At 41.1% G+C, this 16,011-nt stretch overlaps 1 protein-coding gene across 1 annotated transcript in view; it reads right to left on the bottom strand.

Annotated features, from left to right (window-relative positions):
* Positions 1-14,284: 14,284 nt before the first annotated feature.
* Positions 14,285-16,011, bottom strand: part of MOV10L1 (Mov10 like RNA helicase 1) — a gene marked incomplete at both ends in the record, with an annotated part of 52,257 nt that continues 50,530 nt past the window's right edge. The window contains 2 exons of the mRNA XM_081331945.1: positions 14,285-14,375; positions 15,445-15,536. Of these exons, the coding sequence (XP_081188071.1) occupies positions 14,285-14,375; positions 15,445-15,536 (183 nt within the window). The remainder of the gene's footprint in view (positions 14,376-15,444; positions 15,537-16,011) is intronic.

Raw genomic sequence — 16,011 nt, 5'->3', positions numbered from 1 at the left:
TTCAGACCGGGTGGCCCTCCAACCGCTCTCTAGACCCCATCTCCGATGCTTCATCTCCCGGAGCTCCACAGAAAACCATGGGGCCCAAGGGGATCTGTGCCGGGTCTGGGGTAGTAAGAGTACAACACGGTCGAGTGCCTCGGTGGCCGCCCTTTCTCAGGCATCCACCAAGGCATCGACCAGGCTGTGAGTGAGGGAGATAGGTAAGGACCCAAGCACCATCTGGAACCGTTCTGGGTCCATTAGGCGCCTGGGACGGAACCACCTGGTCAGTTCCACAGCCCGGCAGTGGGGGGTGACATAGCGGAAGACCAGCCGCAGGAGATAATGATCGGACCATGACAGGGGGACAATAGTTGGCAAGCCCCCTCCCAAATCATCCAACCATTGCCCAGATAGAAAAATCAGGTCGAGAGTGTGACCCGCCCCATGATTCGGGCCCTGAATTACTTGGGTCAGGTCCATGGCCGTCATGGAAGCCATGAACTTCCGTCATGGAAGCCATGATTGACTGTGATTGGTGTATGTGCATTAAAAAAAAACTTAAGATAGGCCTCAGCGTATGACCATAATTGGGACTGGAATGTCAGTCTCTAAGAAATATGGATATCACATGATTGCACTGTTTAGTGACCACATTCCCAGAAATCCCCATTACCATTATTAAGTGGTTGTTGGCAGAGTACCCACTCCAATGCAAGCCATCCTAGGCTTGGTCCTCCTACCTACCCCAAGCCTCAGTAAAGGAACTGCCTCCAACTCCCCCCCTCACTTGTCTTACCCCTCAACTCTGCCATTTTGGCCATCCTGTACTGTAACTTGCAAACAGCCCCAGAACCATGCAGCTCTGAGCTGCTTGCTGTGCCCTGGGAAGTTGAAGTCAGCCAAGCCCAGTCCCGGTCCCCTTTGCCACCCAGCACTTTTAAACCCCTGCTGCCTTGTGCTCCACCGCCCCCAGCTGGCCACCACTACCATCTTCCTCTTGCTCCTGCTGCTGAGGTGTGCCTGGTCTGGCTTCTGGGCTGTAGGGAGTTGGCTTTGTGTCGTGAAAAAGGGAAGAAAAACCACAAAGCAGCAAATAGAACAGAACAAAACAAAATCCTTTTCTCCACTCCAGCTCAGGGATGGGCTGTTTTGTGTCCCCCCCACTTTTCCCAATGCAAAGCCAGCCCCATACAGCCCAAGAGCATGGCACAAAGGTGTGTGTTGGCACACTCCAGCTCTTTTAAGCTGTTTTTGCCATTTTTTCACAATGCAAATCCAGCTCCATATAGCCCAGCAGAGACATGCCTCATTGCCTCATCAACAGTGGAAGCAAAAACGCAGTGGTAAAGGTCAGCCGGGGTGGTGGAGCATGAGCAGCAGGGACCAAAAGGACAGATGGGAGATAGGCGGGTGGGAGGAATTGCAGCATTGAGAGATGATAAGTGCGGGTGGGCTGCCAAGCGCCTGTATTTTGACCACATGACTGTGGGGGAGCTGCAATGGCTGTAACTTTGGGCATGGGTCATAAGTCCCTTTGTTCATTACCATTGTAAATTTGAACGGTTGCTGAATGAATGTTGTGAGCACTACCTGTACATATATTCTTAAGGTGGGTCTTTGCTGGCCTAATTGTGACTGCCTTCTTGACTTTATTGATTGGGTTCCAGTGGACATCTCTGTTTGTACCAGAAACATTTCTGAATATCTCAGTAAAAAATCCATTGGTGCCTATCAATTCAGGAAGGTTGGAAGCCACTTCTGCAGCTCTGGGGCTACACCTACCTTCAGTCAGAATCAGTCTTAAAGCAGAAAATCTGGGACAGTGAGAGAGTGGATGAAGGACAGCTATAGGGATTTTGAGCAGCTGAGTCATTAAACCCCATAGAAATTATGTGGCAGGATCTGAAATACACAGGTGGTGTCAGGAAACCCAAATGTTATTAAGTTGAATGGGCCAAAAATTTTATACATGGATATAAAACAACAGTTAAAGAAAATATTTTAATTTATAGTTATTGCAGCGAAAAGTTGTGCAGCTAGTTTAAGAAGTCAAAGAGTGGAACTAATTTGTGAAACTCACACATTACAAATTGGATGACTGTGAAAGCATTTTTTAGTGGTACTACAGTTGTATCACATATCGTGCATTTGTATTTCCATTAAGGTAATTTCATCTCCTTCAGAATAAATTGTTTTGTGCAATCATTTGTGTTTAGAACACATTCATGTGGGATGAACCTCTTGTACTGATAAAAACCCAACTCATGTTGCTGTACTGTATGGATTTATCTATCTAGTTTTCTTGGTGACAAACGTGTTCTGAAATGTTTTCTCAGTATAATAGCTGCAGCCTTGGGATTTCCCATGTAATTGGGAAAGTTCTAAAGCTCATTCATTTTTTGGAAGTTAACTGAGATAGGCTAGGTGGTCACACATATTGAGACTTTATAGAGTTGAACATAATTCTTTACATTTTACACAATCGTTGGATCCACACATTCTTCAAATTGCAATTTTTAATTATTCTGAAAGGCCATAAATTACATTCCACAGTGTGATATATTAAGATAAATCCTTATGTAGGAGCCTCATTTGGTCCATCATCTCAGGCATTTTGGAGATGGTTGTGGTTTCAGATAATTGCTTTTGTTATCCATTATGACTAGGATGAATATTTTTAATTATAGAATACTATCATATGTCACTTGGTGTTGTATCCCAAAATAATGATACACAAGTATCTATCATATTTTAGGCATTATATCTTTTATGTATATTCACTAGATTAGGATTCTTCATACTTGTATGAAGTTCTATGAGAACTTGATGAGGTTCTACAAAAGACTAAGAGCAAAATAGAAAAGTTCATTCAAACAGCCAAATTTTCTACCAGGAAAGCACTCATTCCTGAGCTGTGCCATCGTTAGCATACTTTGCTGGCATTCTGTCATAAAATGCAGGGAGGGGGAAGAGATTATGAAGGTAGGAGGGGGAATGGCAGGAACCAGAAATGTCAATCTGGAACAGACCAGCTGATCAAGGGCAGTGCCTGAAACTCCACCAAAGAGGCACCAAACCTTAAAGCCATTCCCAAAACCTCAGTCAAATATCATTGACTGGTCAAGGTGGGGATGGGAGGGCCGGGGGAGAGGAAAAAACCCACAGGTTTTGTGCAGGAATATTCAGAACCAGCTTTGCTAATGCTATAACCGCTTGACTTTAGTAAAAACAAATCTTTCACTTCAAAAACAGAATTGAGGATCTTTGTTTCCTACTTTTATGAAAAGATTTGGGATTTGGGAAACTCCCCTGGATTCATACTTTCACCCTTCCATTCTTTATGGTAACAGGAAAATCTGTAGGGAACATGGAGCAACATCTACAATTTATATTTTGCGTAAGATTAGAATTCTACAATTCTAATTTAAAATTCTAATTTCTCTGTTGAACCTGTAGTTTTCCAATATTTCTAGCAACATTAAGCGAGTTACTGGTGATGATAGATTTTTTCCCCCTGTAAAATTTAAATTCCTTGATAATTTAATAAACACAGTATAGTCTTAAGTACATTAGCTGCTTTTCCCCTAAAACCATAGCAGAACATTTGCACCATTTTAAAGTGGTGATAAACAGACAATATGTTATCTCCTGAGTCACTGAATGACACATATATAGTTGTTAGGGGGGGAAGAATTGCTTAGGTAACATAAATAGACTTACCCAAGAACAAAATCTGCACCTCTTTGTATGAGTGTTACATGAATAATTCTGAATGTAATCCAGAGTCTAGAATTTGTAGTGGTAGATCTTCATATATAGGTTCCACCCAGGGCATTTTGTTGCCACTTTGGAATCATTCTTGCAACGACATAATTGTCCACACCACAGATGGCCAATGGGGGGGGGACAGAAATCAGCCTCCAAACCTTCTCTCTCCCCTCGTCTATTTATACTGATGAAAAAACAGGTCTGACTGCAGTTCCTACAGAGAATGAGGAAATGGTCTACCCTCCTCCCCAAGAGACACCATAAAGTTCCAAGGGTCTCAAATGGCCAAACATCAGCTTCCTGACTTGAGACTGGTCACTAAGATCTCACATCTGTAGTCTTCCCTTCTTGAGTAGCTAGGAAGCACTGGGTGTGGCTTCACTAACATAGCCAATCAATGTTGGGAAAGTGTTTAGCCTGAGCAAATCTAAATCTTGATTTTGGGGTTGCTTCCCTCCGTAATTTTCTGGAAGAACCAGGAAGGGAAAGTTATTGATTCCATTCACTTCTTCCCATAATAAGCTGGAGTATTCTACACTTGGTTGCTTATTTCAGACACTTAAAACTCAATTACCTTGAATTATCTTAGAAGAGGACAATTATTGTCTTAAGAGAGTTGTTGTGTGTGCTTGACTGCATTGCATATTATATGGTGGTGGCAAATCCATCCCAGGGCTTAGAAAAAATAATCACTGGAGGTAAGGCAATGATTACTGGTCATAATGCCTCTATATTCCTTGTCAGATCTGAATACGTTGCTAGGGAACCTGGGATAGAAAGAGCTATTGCATTTCTACCCTACTGAGGGTTTCCTGTAGACATCTGTTGGATGCGGTGGGAACCCCCTTTGTTAGAGTTTATTTTTAGATTCTAAATCTCTTCAGCTGGAGGTCTTTCATGGCTGTGCTCTGAATGCATCTTGTACAAAGGCAGGCCCACAGAAGGGAGACATAAATAATTTAAGGAAAAGTATTTCACTTGAGTTTCTTTCATATTTGGAAATAGGTGGTAAAAAAGGCAAAAAGCCTGTGTTAGAGAGAAAAGACATCAAATTCCACAGAACGGATGCTACGTATGTGGTGAAATCTCCTAAATGTATTTAATAAGCATTTCCTAAAATAAAATAGTACCAAGCCTTTCATGCACATTATATAATATATACCATAACCTTGCAATGTAGAAGTCAATACAGGAAGTTTTCTTTTATTCAGTGGTGGCAATAAAGGTGTTAAGAGGATGCAGTAGTCCCTAGAATAGATTTTTTTTTATTAAAAAGTTTTAACATACATTTTATCTTTAACAATCCCCCCTCCCCCTCCCACACCCATCCCTCCCTACCCCTCCCCCCCTCCCCCCCCAACTTCCCAGAGCTAAGTACAGGGTATAAAAACAAAAAAAAACACTCATAAACATCCAAATGCTAACAACCATAAACTCTGAAACCTATCACTCTCTAGCTCATATAGGATAACTACAAACACTATTACTATTAACTATAAAAAAGAAAAAAGAAAAGAAAGGAAGACTTATTCAAATGCTACATGAAACTTTTTAGTCCCATATTTGTTCTGGATATACTCAATCCATTTTCTCCATTCCATAATGTAACGTTCTTGCGAGTGATCTTTCAAGTAAGCCGAAATCTTTGCCATCTCTGCCAGGTCAGAAACCTTTAAAGTCCATTCTTCTATAGTCGGCAGTTCCTCCTTCTTCCAATATTGACCTATTAAGAGTCTTGCTGCCGTAGTTAGATTCAACATCAACTTAGTGTCCACAACCGCAGCATCTGTAATTATACCCAACAAAAAAAATTGCGGGCAAAACTTTATCCTTTGCTTGAAAATCTTCTGCATGTTCCACCAAATTTTTATCCAAAAGGCCTTAACCTTTTTACAAGTCCACCATATGTGAAAATATGTTGCATCTTCATCGCCACACCTCCAGCACTTGGGCTGATAATTCGGATACATACTTGCAAGCTTTTTAGGATCTAGATGCCATCTATAAAACATTTTATAAAAGTTCTCTCTTAAGTTTTGAGCTTGTGTAAATTTTACGTTCCTCACCCAGATCTTTTCCCACGTGTCCATTGTAATAACTTCTTGAATATTTTGGGCCCATTTTATCATACAATCTTTAACAAGTTCTGTTTCTGAGTCAATTTCTATCAATGCAAGATATATCCGTTTGATATGTGCTGGACCCTGCTTTCTAATTTGCTTTATCAGATTTTCATCAGTCATTGTAAAACCAGTTTTCTGATCTTCTTTCCACCTGGCCCATAGCTGAACATATTGGAACCAAGTTTGAACAATCTTCTCATCTCGCAAGAGACTGTACGGTTTCAGACACCAAACATTTCTTTCCAAACTTAAAATCTCCTTATACATAGTCACGTCATGTTTGAAACCAACATTTATATTTTCTATTGCGTGTTTTGGGATTGCCCACAATGGTATCTTACAACCTAACTTATGTCTGTACTTCTTCCAAACTCTCAACAATGCTTGTCTTAAAATATGCGCTTTAAACACATTATCTACCTTTTTATCATACAACAAATATGCATGCCAGCCAAACAACAAGTCATGGCCCTCAAGATTTAATAATCTCTCTTGTGTCAAATTAATCCAATCACTTATTCCTGCTAACGCAGCAGCTTCATAATATAATTTAAGATTGGGCATTTTAAGACCACCTCTTTCACGAGTATCCTGCATAATCTTAAGTTTAACTCGTGGCTTTTTCCCTGCCCAAACAAATTTATTGATACCTCGCTGCCATTCCTCCAGATTAGAATCTTTCTTAAGAACCGGTATCATTTGAAATAAGAATAAAAATTTAGGCAGGACATTCATTTTCACTGCTGCGATTCGCCCCAACAATGACAGTTGCAATTTTTCCCAGCTCTCCAGTTCTTTTTGGATTTTTCCCCACAATCTTTCATAGTTATTTTTATATAACTTTGTATTAGAGGGTGACAAAAACACCCCCAAATATTTGACCCTTTTAACAATCTCAAATCCAGTTAGCCCTTCTAAAAGAACCTTTTGCGATACTGTCATATTTTTGGCCAGAATTTTAGTTTTTTGTGCATTAACTTTAAATCCAGAAACCTTCCCATATTGCATTATTATCTCCATCAGGTCCACAACAGAATTCTCTGGCTGGGTCACTGTAACAACCAGATCGTCTGCGAACGCCCTCAATCTATAATCCTGATCTCTAATTTGAATACCCTTAATTTTTTCCGAGTTCCGAATTTTTATCAATAATATCTCGGACTTCCGGTGGCGGCGCGGCGCCGGAGACAGCCCTTTCGGGCTGCCCGCGGCTCAGCTGTGTTATTTCCACCCGAAACAGCGCCGATCAGCTGTTCGGGTGGATTTGAAGCCCCCTCCTCGGGAGAAGAGGAGGGGGTGAGCCCCCAGGTAGGGGTTGAGTTCTCCGGGGCCGCCTGAGCTTAAAGCTTGGGCGGCTGAAGGATCGAACTCCCCCGTAGCCTGGGTTGCTCCCAGCTGGTCAGCGCCTCTGCTCCGTGATTTCTGGAGCGGAGCCAGGCGTTTGCGACCACCCCTGCCAGAAGGAAAGACTATGGAATAAAAGGAGCAGGCAGAGCGGTACAGGAGGAAAAGGTGAAGAGGACTTTTATTGCTGCTTTCTAGCTTAATGGATTTTATAAATTTAAAAGTGAAAGTGCGTAGTAAGTGAAAGTAAAGATGGCGGCTAAACCTCCTCCAAAAGCTCTTTGGAGTACTGGAACTTCTCCGGTGCAACAGTCATCATTGCAAGCGTTGCTTCTTCCTGATGTATTGACACCGAAGGATTTACAAGATGCTCTTGGAAAATATGCCCAGGTAATTCTGGAAGCAATGGGTGATAAATTTGCAAAGATGGAGGAGAAGTTGGAGAAACTGGAGGAGAGAATAGAAGAGAGGATGGAAGAGAAGTTCAGAGTGATGAAGGTAGACATTTTGTCTTCAGTGTATAGAGTGGCTGAATGTGTGGAAGATTTGGATGAAAAAGTGGAAGATTTGACTCAAAAAAATGCCATATTAGAAGCAAAAGTACTGGAAAATGAAGATTTAAGAGACAAAATGGACAAAGAATTGAGTCTTGCTCAATATTACCAGATGCAGTATGCTGTTAGAATCAGAGGTTTAAAAGAGAATATTAAGGAAGATCTAAAGCAGCTGATTTCTGAGGCTCTGGAAGTAGTATTGAGTCAGCCAGCATCTGAAACAAAGGGAGGCATGGATAAAGTGTTTCGTGTGAATTCATGGATTGCCAGACAGAGAAAGTTACCTAGAGGTGTGGTGGTTTATTTTGTAAAGAGGGAAATTAGAGACGAAGTTATTCAAGCTGCTTATGGTACTAAAGTCGTGATTGCTGATCAAGAAGTTTTGGTTCTAAAAGAAATTCCTCCAAAGATTTTAAGGAGAAGGAAGGATTTTACATTTTTAGTGCAAGAGCTCAAGCAACGAGATATAAGGTTCAGATGGGAGATTCCAGTTGGGTTGATGGTGATGTATGAAGGTAAAAGGTACCGTTTGACCACTGTGATGCAGGCGCGTGATTTTTACAATAACGTTTTAAAAGCAACCCCACTATCACTTTTGGAAGCTGCAAAGGGATCTGGAGAAGGAGAACACCAAGAGGCTGAAGATGGACAGACAGAGGAGAATGGTGCTGGAGGAGATCAAGCTACAACTTCTTTGGATGATTCTAGAGAGCAGAGGGTGACGTGTGCTGCTTTAAAACGATCAAAAAATAAAAATAAAAGAACAAGATCAGCAGAAGTCTATGGAATTTCCAAAATGTACTTACAGCCAAGTAGTGGGAGGAGCACGGCCTAAAAAAGATAGTCCTGTTTAAGCAGTGCTCCAAGAGCTTTGGGATGATATGCATGGCAACTAAATTTTTAACTTGGAACGTTAATGGGCTAAATTCACCACAGAAGAGGAAGAAAGTTTTTTAATATTTAAAACAATTCAAGATAGATGTTATATGGTTGCAAGAAACGCATATTAGGGTTGTGGACCAAAAGTATTTATCGAACTCAAGGTTGGGCACGCAATTTGTTGCTTCTGCAATGAATAAGAAAAATGGAGTGGTTGTTTATCTTAAAAGTGCTTTAACAGCGGACTTAATTGAAGCAGATAAGCATGGAAGATATGTTATGATAGAGTTGCTGCTAGTAGGTAAAAAGATGCTTTTAGTTGGATTATATGCTCCTAATTAACAACAAGTTGACTTTTTTAGTTTATTTCATACAAAGTTTACCCAGTTGGATTATAGAATTTTTATTTTTATGGGGGGTTGGAATGGTGTTTTGGATGTTCAGATGGACAAGGCTGGAGCTTTTAAGCGCGTCCCAAGTCATGCTAGACTGCCTAAATCCTTTTTTGAAATGAAGGATGACTTGGAACTGCGAGATATTTGGTGTGAAAGACATTCGTATGAAAAGGATTATACCTTTTTTTTTTTTCTGACAGACATCAATCTTTTTTTCAGGATCGATTTCATTTTGTGGACTAATGACTTTTTTTTAAGGATTAAGAAGGTGAAGATATGTGCAAGAACTATTTCTGATCATAGCCCAGTTTGGCTAGAGATTTATAAGGAGAATAAGGAGAATTTTTTTTTTGTTTTGTTTTTTTATATATTCTATATTAATAGTGTTTGTAGTTATCCTATGTGAGCTAGAGAGTGATAGATTTTAGAGTCTATGGTTGTTAGCATATGGTTGTTTATGATTCTTTCTTTTTTATACCTTGTACTTAGCTCTGGGAAGTCGGGGGTGGGGGGTGGGGAGGGGGGGAGGGGTAAGGAGGGAGGGATAGGGGAGGGGTAGGGGGGACTGTTAAAGATAAAATGTATGATAAAACTTTTCAATAAAAAAAAATAATATCTCCAATGTTAAAACAAATAATAAAGGTGATAACGGACACCCTTGCCTTGTGCCCTTCTCAATATTACAAGCTTCAGTCAAACTATTGTTAACTATTATTCGGGCAGTCTGTTTTTGATATAATGCCCTAATTGGTTGCAAAAATTTATCCCCAAAATTCATTTTATCTAAAACTTTCATCAAAAATTGCCAATTCAATTGATCAAAAGCTTTTTCCGCATCTAAAAAAATTAGCGCCGCAGGGATCTGGTTATTCCTTTCCAAAAACTCTAACACATCAACTATATGCCTCACATTATTTTTCATTTGCCTACCACTGATAAACCCAGTTTGATCCCCTAGAATAGATTTTGTTTGTGAAACAAATGCCACATACATTTTAAGATTGTTATGCATCTCTTTTTAATTATTAAATGCAATGCTTTTTTTCTAAAAAAAAAAAGTGCCGGAAGTCACACACAGCTCTGGTTCGTCGAAATCCCTTTATAGACCCGGTGGGAGAAGAAACCACTTTAGCGAGCTTCCGAGGCGCAGCTCACTCACCTGGAAAAGGTCTGTCTCCTCTTTCCACGGTTCCTGCTGCCGTTCCGATCTGAGGCCAGGGGATGCGTCCACAGCCCCCTGCGGCCTGATCCGGGCTCCGGAGGCCTGGAAGACCTCTGACGCCCAGATCTATGGCTGTGGAACGATTTTGCGGCCTCCCCTGTGGTCTGATTGCTCCATGGCCATGGATCTGGGCTCTGGAGGCCTTTTCCAGGCCTCTGGAGCCCGAATTGGGCTGCGCAAAAGCCGCAAAATTGCTTTGTGGCCATGGATCTGGGCTCCGGAGGCTTAGAAAAGGCCTCTGGAACAGGCATGGTGTGTGTGAAATCGCTCTGCAGCCATAAATTCGGGCGGCAAAGGCCTTTTCCAGGCCTCTGGAGCCCAGATCAGGCTGCTGGGGGTCTGCAAAATCGCTCTGCAGCCATACCTGTACTCGCGCTGGCAACTTAGAAGGAATCGCTTCATCTGTTCAAAAAAAGGTGCCAGAACACCGTTCTGTGCACTGTATGACAAAAAAAAACCCCTGAAAAGTAACAGAAAAGAGAAAGTGGCCTTCTTCCCAATTTACCCCAAAATACCATTTCACTCAGTCTCTGTTACTGGCCATGGCAGCTTTTAGTCCAGCCAAACAAAAGGTGTGTATGTTCCTGAGAATCTACCGTTCTCTCTTTCCTTCTATTCCCCATATTGGGGAAAACATTCAAGTAAGATGGGCTTCCTTTGGTTGTCCTATGGGGAAAATTTTGAAACATCTTTAACGGAACAGGCCTGCTTTTGTGGCTTGAGAATCGGTGGATATCCCAATGGTGCTTTTCCAAAAGGCAATTGGATTTTCTTTGAATTTTTTTTTCTCATCCAAGCTTTTTCAGTTCTTCTGAAGAAAAAAAATATCAAAGAAGTAGTGCAGGATTAGAAGATGTGGAGACTTAGCCCACAGAATGACAGAGTCAAATGTGACTGAATGGGTAACATCATCATCTTGCTTGCTATTCTACTTTCTGACCAAAGTAACACAGGAACAATGTGGAGAATAGTTTCTTTAAATATACAGTAAAGGCTATCCCAAACTGAACTGACCTTTGACAATTCACTAGAAGTTTGGGAGTAGTGTGCCACTAACCTATTCCAAGTCGTTCCCTCCCTCACACATTCCCCTTTAGACCGCAGCACTGTGTATTTCCTTTTCTTCCCTTCAAGCATCAACCAACCAACCAACCAACCAACCAACCAAAGCTGGAAGGGACCTTGTAGGTCTTCTAGTCCAACCCCCTGTTCAAGCAGGAGACCTTATACCATTTCACACAAGTGACTGCCCAGTCTCTTCTTAAAACCCTCGTGATGAAGCACCCACAGCTTCTGATGGCAAGCTGTTCCACTGCTTAATTGTTCTCCTTGTCAGGAAGTTTCTCCTTAATTCCAGATTGTTTCTCTTCTTGATTGAGTCAAGCAGTCCAACTCTGCTTCATTTATTCTGAGATCAGCCCAAGTTGGCCATACACTCTTATCTAGCTGGGAAAACTATTGTTCAGATATAGATCTGCCAGCAATATTTATATGAAGTTGAAGAATCTTAGAACAAGCTAAGGCTGATTTGCCATGAAGGATAAAATCTAGTACTTTATTGTACATTCTTATTGTTGTTGTTAGTTGCGAAGTCGTGTCCGACCCATCGCGACCCTATGGACAATGTTCCTCCAGGCTTTCCTGTCCTCTACCATCTTCTGGAGTCCATTTCTTATTAACTACAAGAAAAAAGAAGATACCTCCAAAATGCTTTAATCATATTTATTGTTATAGAATAAAAATACAGCAACAATGAAACCATAACTATAACTCAATAAGCACTGTTTTATAGTATATTCTTTTCAACAACCAAGAAAACAAATCTCTGTATTTTTTTAAGGAAATAAAGTCATAGTCTGGAAAAGTGACCTTGCAGCACTTTTTCTATTTAACTGCACCTGCAGATTAACAAAGTAAGACAAGAAATAAAACAAGAATTAGAGAAATATTATTTTAATTTATTATTTATTTATTATTTAAACTTATATACCGCCCTTCTCCCGTAGGACCCAGGGCGGTTCACAAGGCGATTAAAACAATATAACAATACAAAAGTTAATAACAAATTAAAATAAATTAAATTATCCTTAATTAAAATCTAAAACCCTTAACTCTAATTAAAAACCCAATTGCAATATGTTAAAAATTAAAAGTTCTCAGTCCTGGCCGGAAAGCTCAAAGAGCCAGGTCTTCAGGTCCCGGCGGAACGAACAAAAATCTGAACTCTACAGGTAACTGGTTCCAAAGGGCAGGTGCGCCCACAGAGAAGGCCCTCCCCCTGGGTGTTGCCCTTTGGCAATCCTTTGCCGGCGGCACCCTGAGAAGGCCCTCCCTGTGGGAGCGCACAGGACGAAGGGAAATTGATGCCGGCAGCAGGTGTTCCCTCAGATATCCCGGACCCAAGCCATTTAGGGCTTTATAGGTCATCACCAGCACCTTGAATCTCACCCGGAGGGCAACCAGAAGCCAATGCAGCTCGCGGAGCAGAGGTGTTACATGGGAGTATCGGGGAGCCCCCATCACAACTCGCGCAGCCGCATTCTGCACCAGTTGAAGCCTCCGAGTGGTCCTCAAGGGCAGCCCCATGTAGAGAGCGTTACAGAAGTCTAACCGGGAGGTCACGAGCGCATGAGTGACTGTGCGCAAGGCATCCCGGTCCAGATAGGGCCGCAACTGACGCACCAGGCGAACCTGGGCAAAAGCCCCCCTGGTCATGGCTCCTATATGATCTTCAAAACTGAGCCGCGAATCCAGGAGGACACCCAAGTTGCGAGCCCTATCGACGGGGGGGGGGAACACCTCACCCCCCATCATTAAAGGTGGAATAGGATGATTCACTTGAGATGCCTGTACGCCCAGCCACTCAGTCTTGGCAGGATTGAGTCGGAGCCTGTTTCTCCCCATCCAAACCCGAACCGCCTCCAGGCAACGGGACATCACGTCGAGGGCATCACTGAGCTGGTTTGGGGTGGAAAGAAAAAGTTGGGTATCATCGGTGTACTGATAATGCCCCACCCCAAAACCATGAATGATCTCACCCAGCGGCTTCATATAGATATTGAACAGGAGGGGAGAGAGGACCAACCCCTGAGGAACTCCACAAACGAGAGACCTCGGGGCGGACCTCTGCCCTCCCGTCAACACCGATTGCGAACGGCCCAAGAGGTAGGAGGATAACCACCGTAGAACAGTGCCCCCCACTCCCAACCCCCTGAGACGTCGCAGTAGGATACCATGGTCGATGGTATCAAAAGCCGCTGAGAGATCTAATAGGACTAGGACAGAGGAACAACCCCTGTCCCGAGCCCGCCAGAGATCATTCATCAGCACGACCAATGCCGTCTCCGTGCTGTACCCGGGCCTGAAACCCGATTGGTACGGGTCAAGATAATCAAACAGTTAATCCAGAATGCAGGAAATGGTACCTGTAACCAAAGGCATCATGTGAAATATTTGTTTTACTAGCCTAAATTGATTTAATAATCACGTCTAGATAGTATCATGCATTCCAAAGTAATTGTTTTCCTGCAACTTTAAGACCATCTATAAACATGCACATAAGTGGCTGAAAGAGCTCTAATTAACAGGGGAACTGCTAGAAAATAATAAAGGAAACAAAAACATCGTTTTAATATTAAGGATGTATTCTAACCCCAGAACAAGAACCTAGGCATTGACGGTTGTCCTGAAGTGCAAAGAGATTGATTTTGGGGTTTTCCACCAATTATGAAGAAAATCATAATTATTTGATGAAGTCTCTATTTGTAAACGGTGCAAGTAGACTATCTGATCAGAGCAGTTATTTCTAGCAGATGGACTGCCAGAGTATATATGGAACACACCAATACTTTATTCAGTATGAAAGGAAAAAATGGGATCTTATGTAACTATGTTGATCTACTAGATAACTGTAGCATTGTCTGAAACTATTTGGACAATGGGATAGCAGAGGAAACCTTCAAAGACTCTGAATATCTTCCAACTATTCTAATAGTTCTAATTCTTGATATGCTGCTATCCATATAGTATGAATCTAGTATGAATCAAATCCTTAAGATATGAGGATGTGAAGAGATGAAAAGTATACTCATATGGTAATGAGGACCTGCATCAGGGAAAGCACAAAGTTACATCATCAATGAGAATTAACTATCAATGAAAGGACTCCACAAATTTGGTGAGATAGAAAGATGGGAACTGTGTAATATCTGAATCCAAGGGTGCGATGCATAGGTAAGTGGAGGATGACATGGTCTTCACTCTTTCTGCAGGAAGACACTGTATGCAAGAACCTCAATCATACACTTGCATTTTAGTATCAGTTTATTAGATTTTTTTTTAAAAAAAATCCTGCCTTCCTCTAGTTAGTAACATTAAATATCATCCTCAAGAACTGGAGGACGTAGGAACAGCTGACCCTGAATCTCAAGTCATGTAAAGTTGAGTTATGTGCTGAGAAAGCTAACTACAATATCTTTCCAAGAAAACTGCAGGGAGAAGTTCAGGCAGTTTCCAGGAGTCAACATTAGATATGAACAGGGCTTTTTTTGTCACAGAACGCTCAGAATGGAGTTCCGGCACCTTTTTTGGATGGAACCTTGTAGGGTAGGCAAGGCGGGTTGTATGACATGTGTGAGTTCCGGCACCTTTTTTTTTTTTTTTTACAAAAAAAGCACTGGATATGAAGGTATTAAAAAAAGACTAAAATATATCAAAATAAAATAGAGGACATGAAGGAAAGAATATTTTAGGAAAATTGAAAGCTGTGAGAATGGATATATTATTGCTTCTTGTGGTCAAAACAGATTAAGGTGGCTCAGCATAAAGTAAGACTACTCTTGCATCATATGTACCCTTACCAAGAATTATGAAAGGTCTACAAAATTTTGAATGGATTGTGCATAGGTGAACTAGAAACCCCAAGAAAGTACAAAATCCTATAAAAACATGTATGACACCACTACAAATCTGTAATCTTATGCATCTCAGTTCACATATGCAAGAAGATTTGGGAGTGTGTAGACCACCTTTCCTGCCCTAATAGAGCTTCACTCACTCTTTCTGATGGCCTCCAATACAGATCTCTAGAGAACATAGAATAAAGGCCTTAAGTTATTTAATGATTCATCCATTTCCACTTATTTCTTCATCAATAATGTTGAAAATACACTCACTTTTTCTGATTTTCAAATTCTTGAGGCAAGTCACAGCCAATGTAAACGTCATTTATCAGACTGTACTCCAACAGAGCACTAAAGCAGGGATCCTGGCCAAAGGAAAGATTATAAAAGCTGTACAAGCTATTATATTATAAATCAGCCATAGATACGTCTCTGGTTTATATTATTTAATATTAGCAGGCCTAAATAAGAATAGCTTTAGGACATTATATGCAGCCGATATAACATTGTGTTGCTAGGATACCTAAGATGGCAGTGTGGGAGCTGGCCTAAAGCAAGCATAGTCTAACTTCTTATAATTTATAATATACATTACTAAATCCCATTGAAAGTTTTTATAGGCTTTTGTAACATTTATAATTTCATTGAGACAAATTACATGTTTCCTTATTTTCTTTGAAAGACTTGATTTGGCAACTATTCAAGATGTTCAGCAGACTTTACTTAATTAAGGTTGCAATAAATATATAAATGTAATAAAATAAATAAATAAATAAATAAACTAGAAAGTAGTGTTTCAAGATCTGAACTAGCATTTGAAAGTCAAAACTGAGCTGTCCA

The sequence above is a fragment of the Vipera berus genome (assembly GCF_964194415.1).
Source record: "Vipera berus genome assembly, chromosome: 6".
Classification (NCBI taxonomy): Eukaryota; Metazoa; Chordata; class Lepidosauria; order Squamata; family Viperidae; genus Vipera; species Vipera berus.
This window is presented reverse-complemented; position numbering and strand designations above follow the sequence as displayed.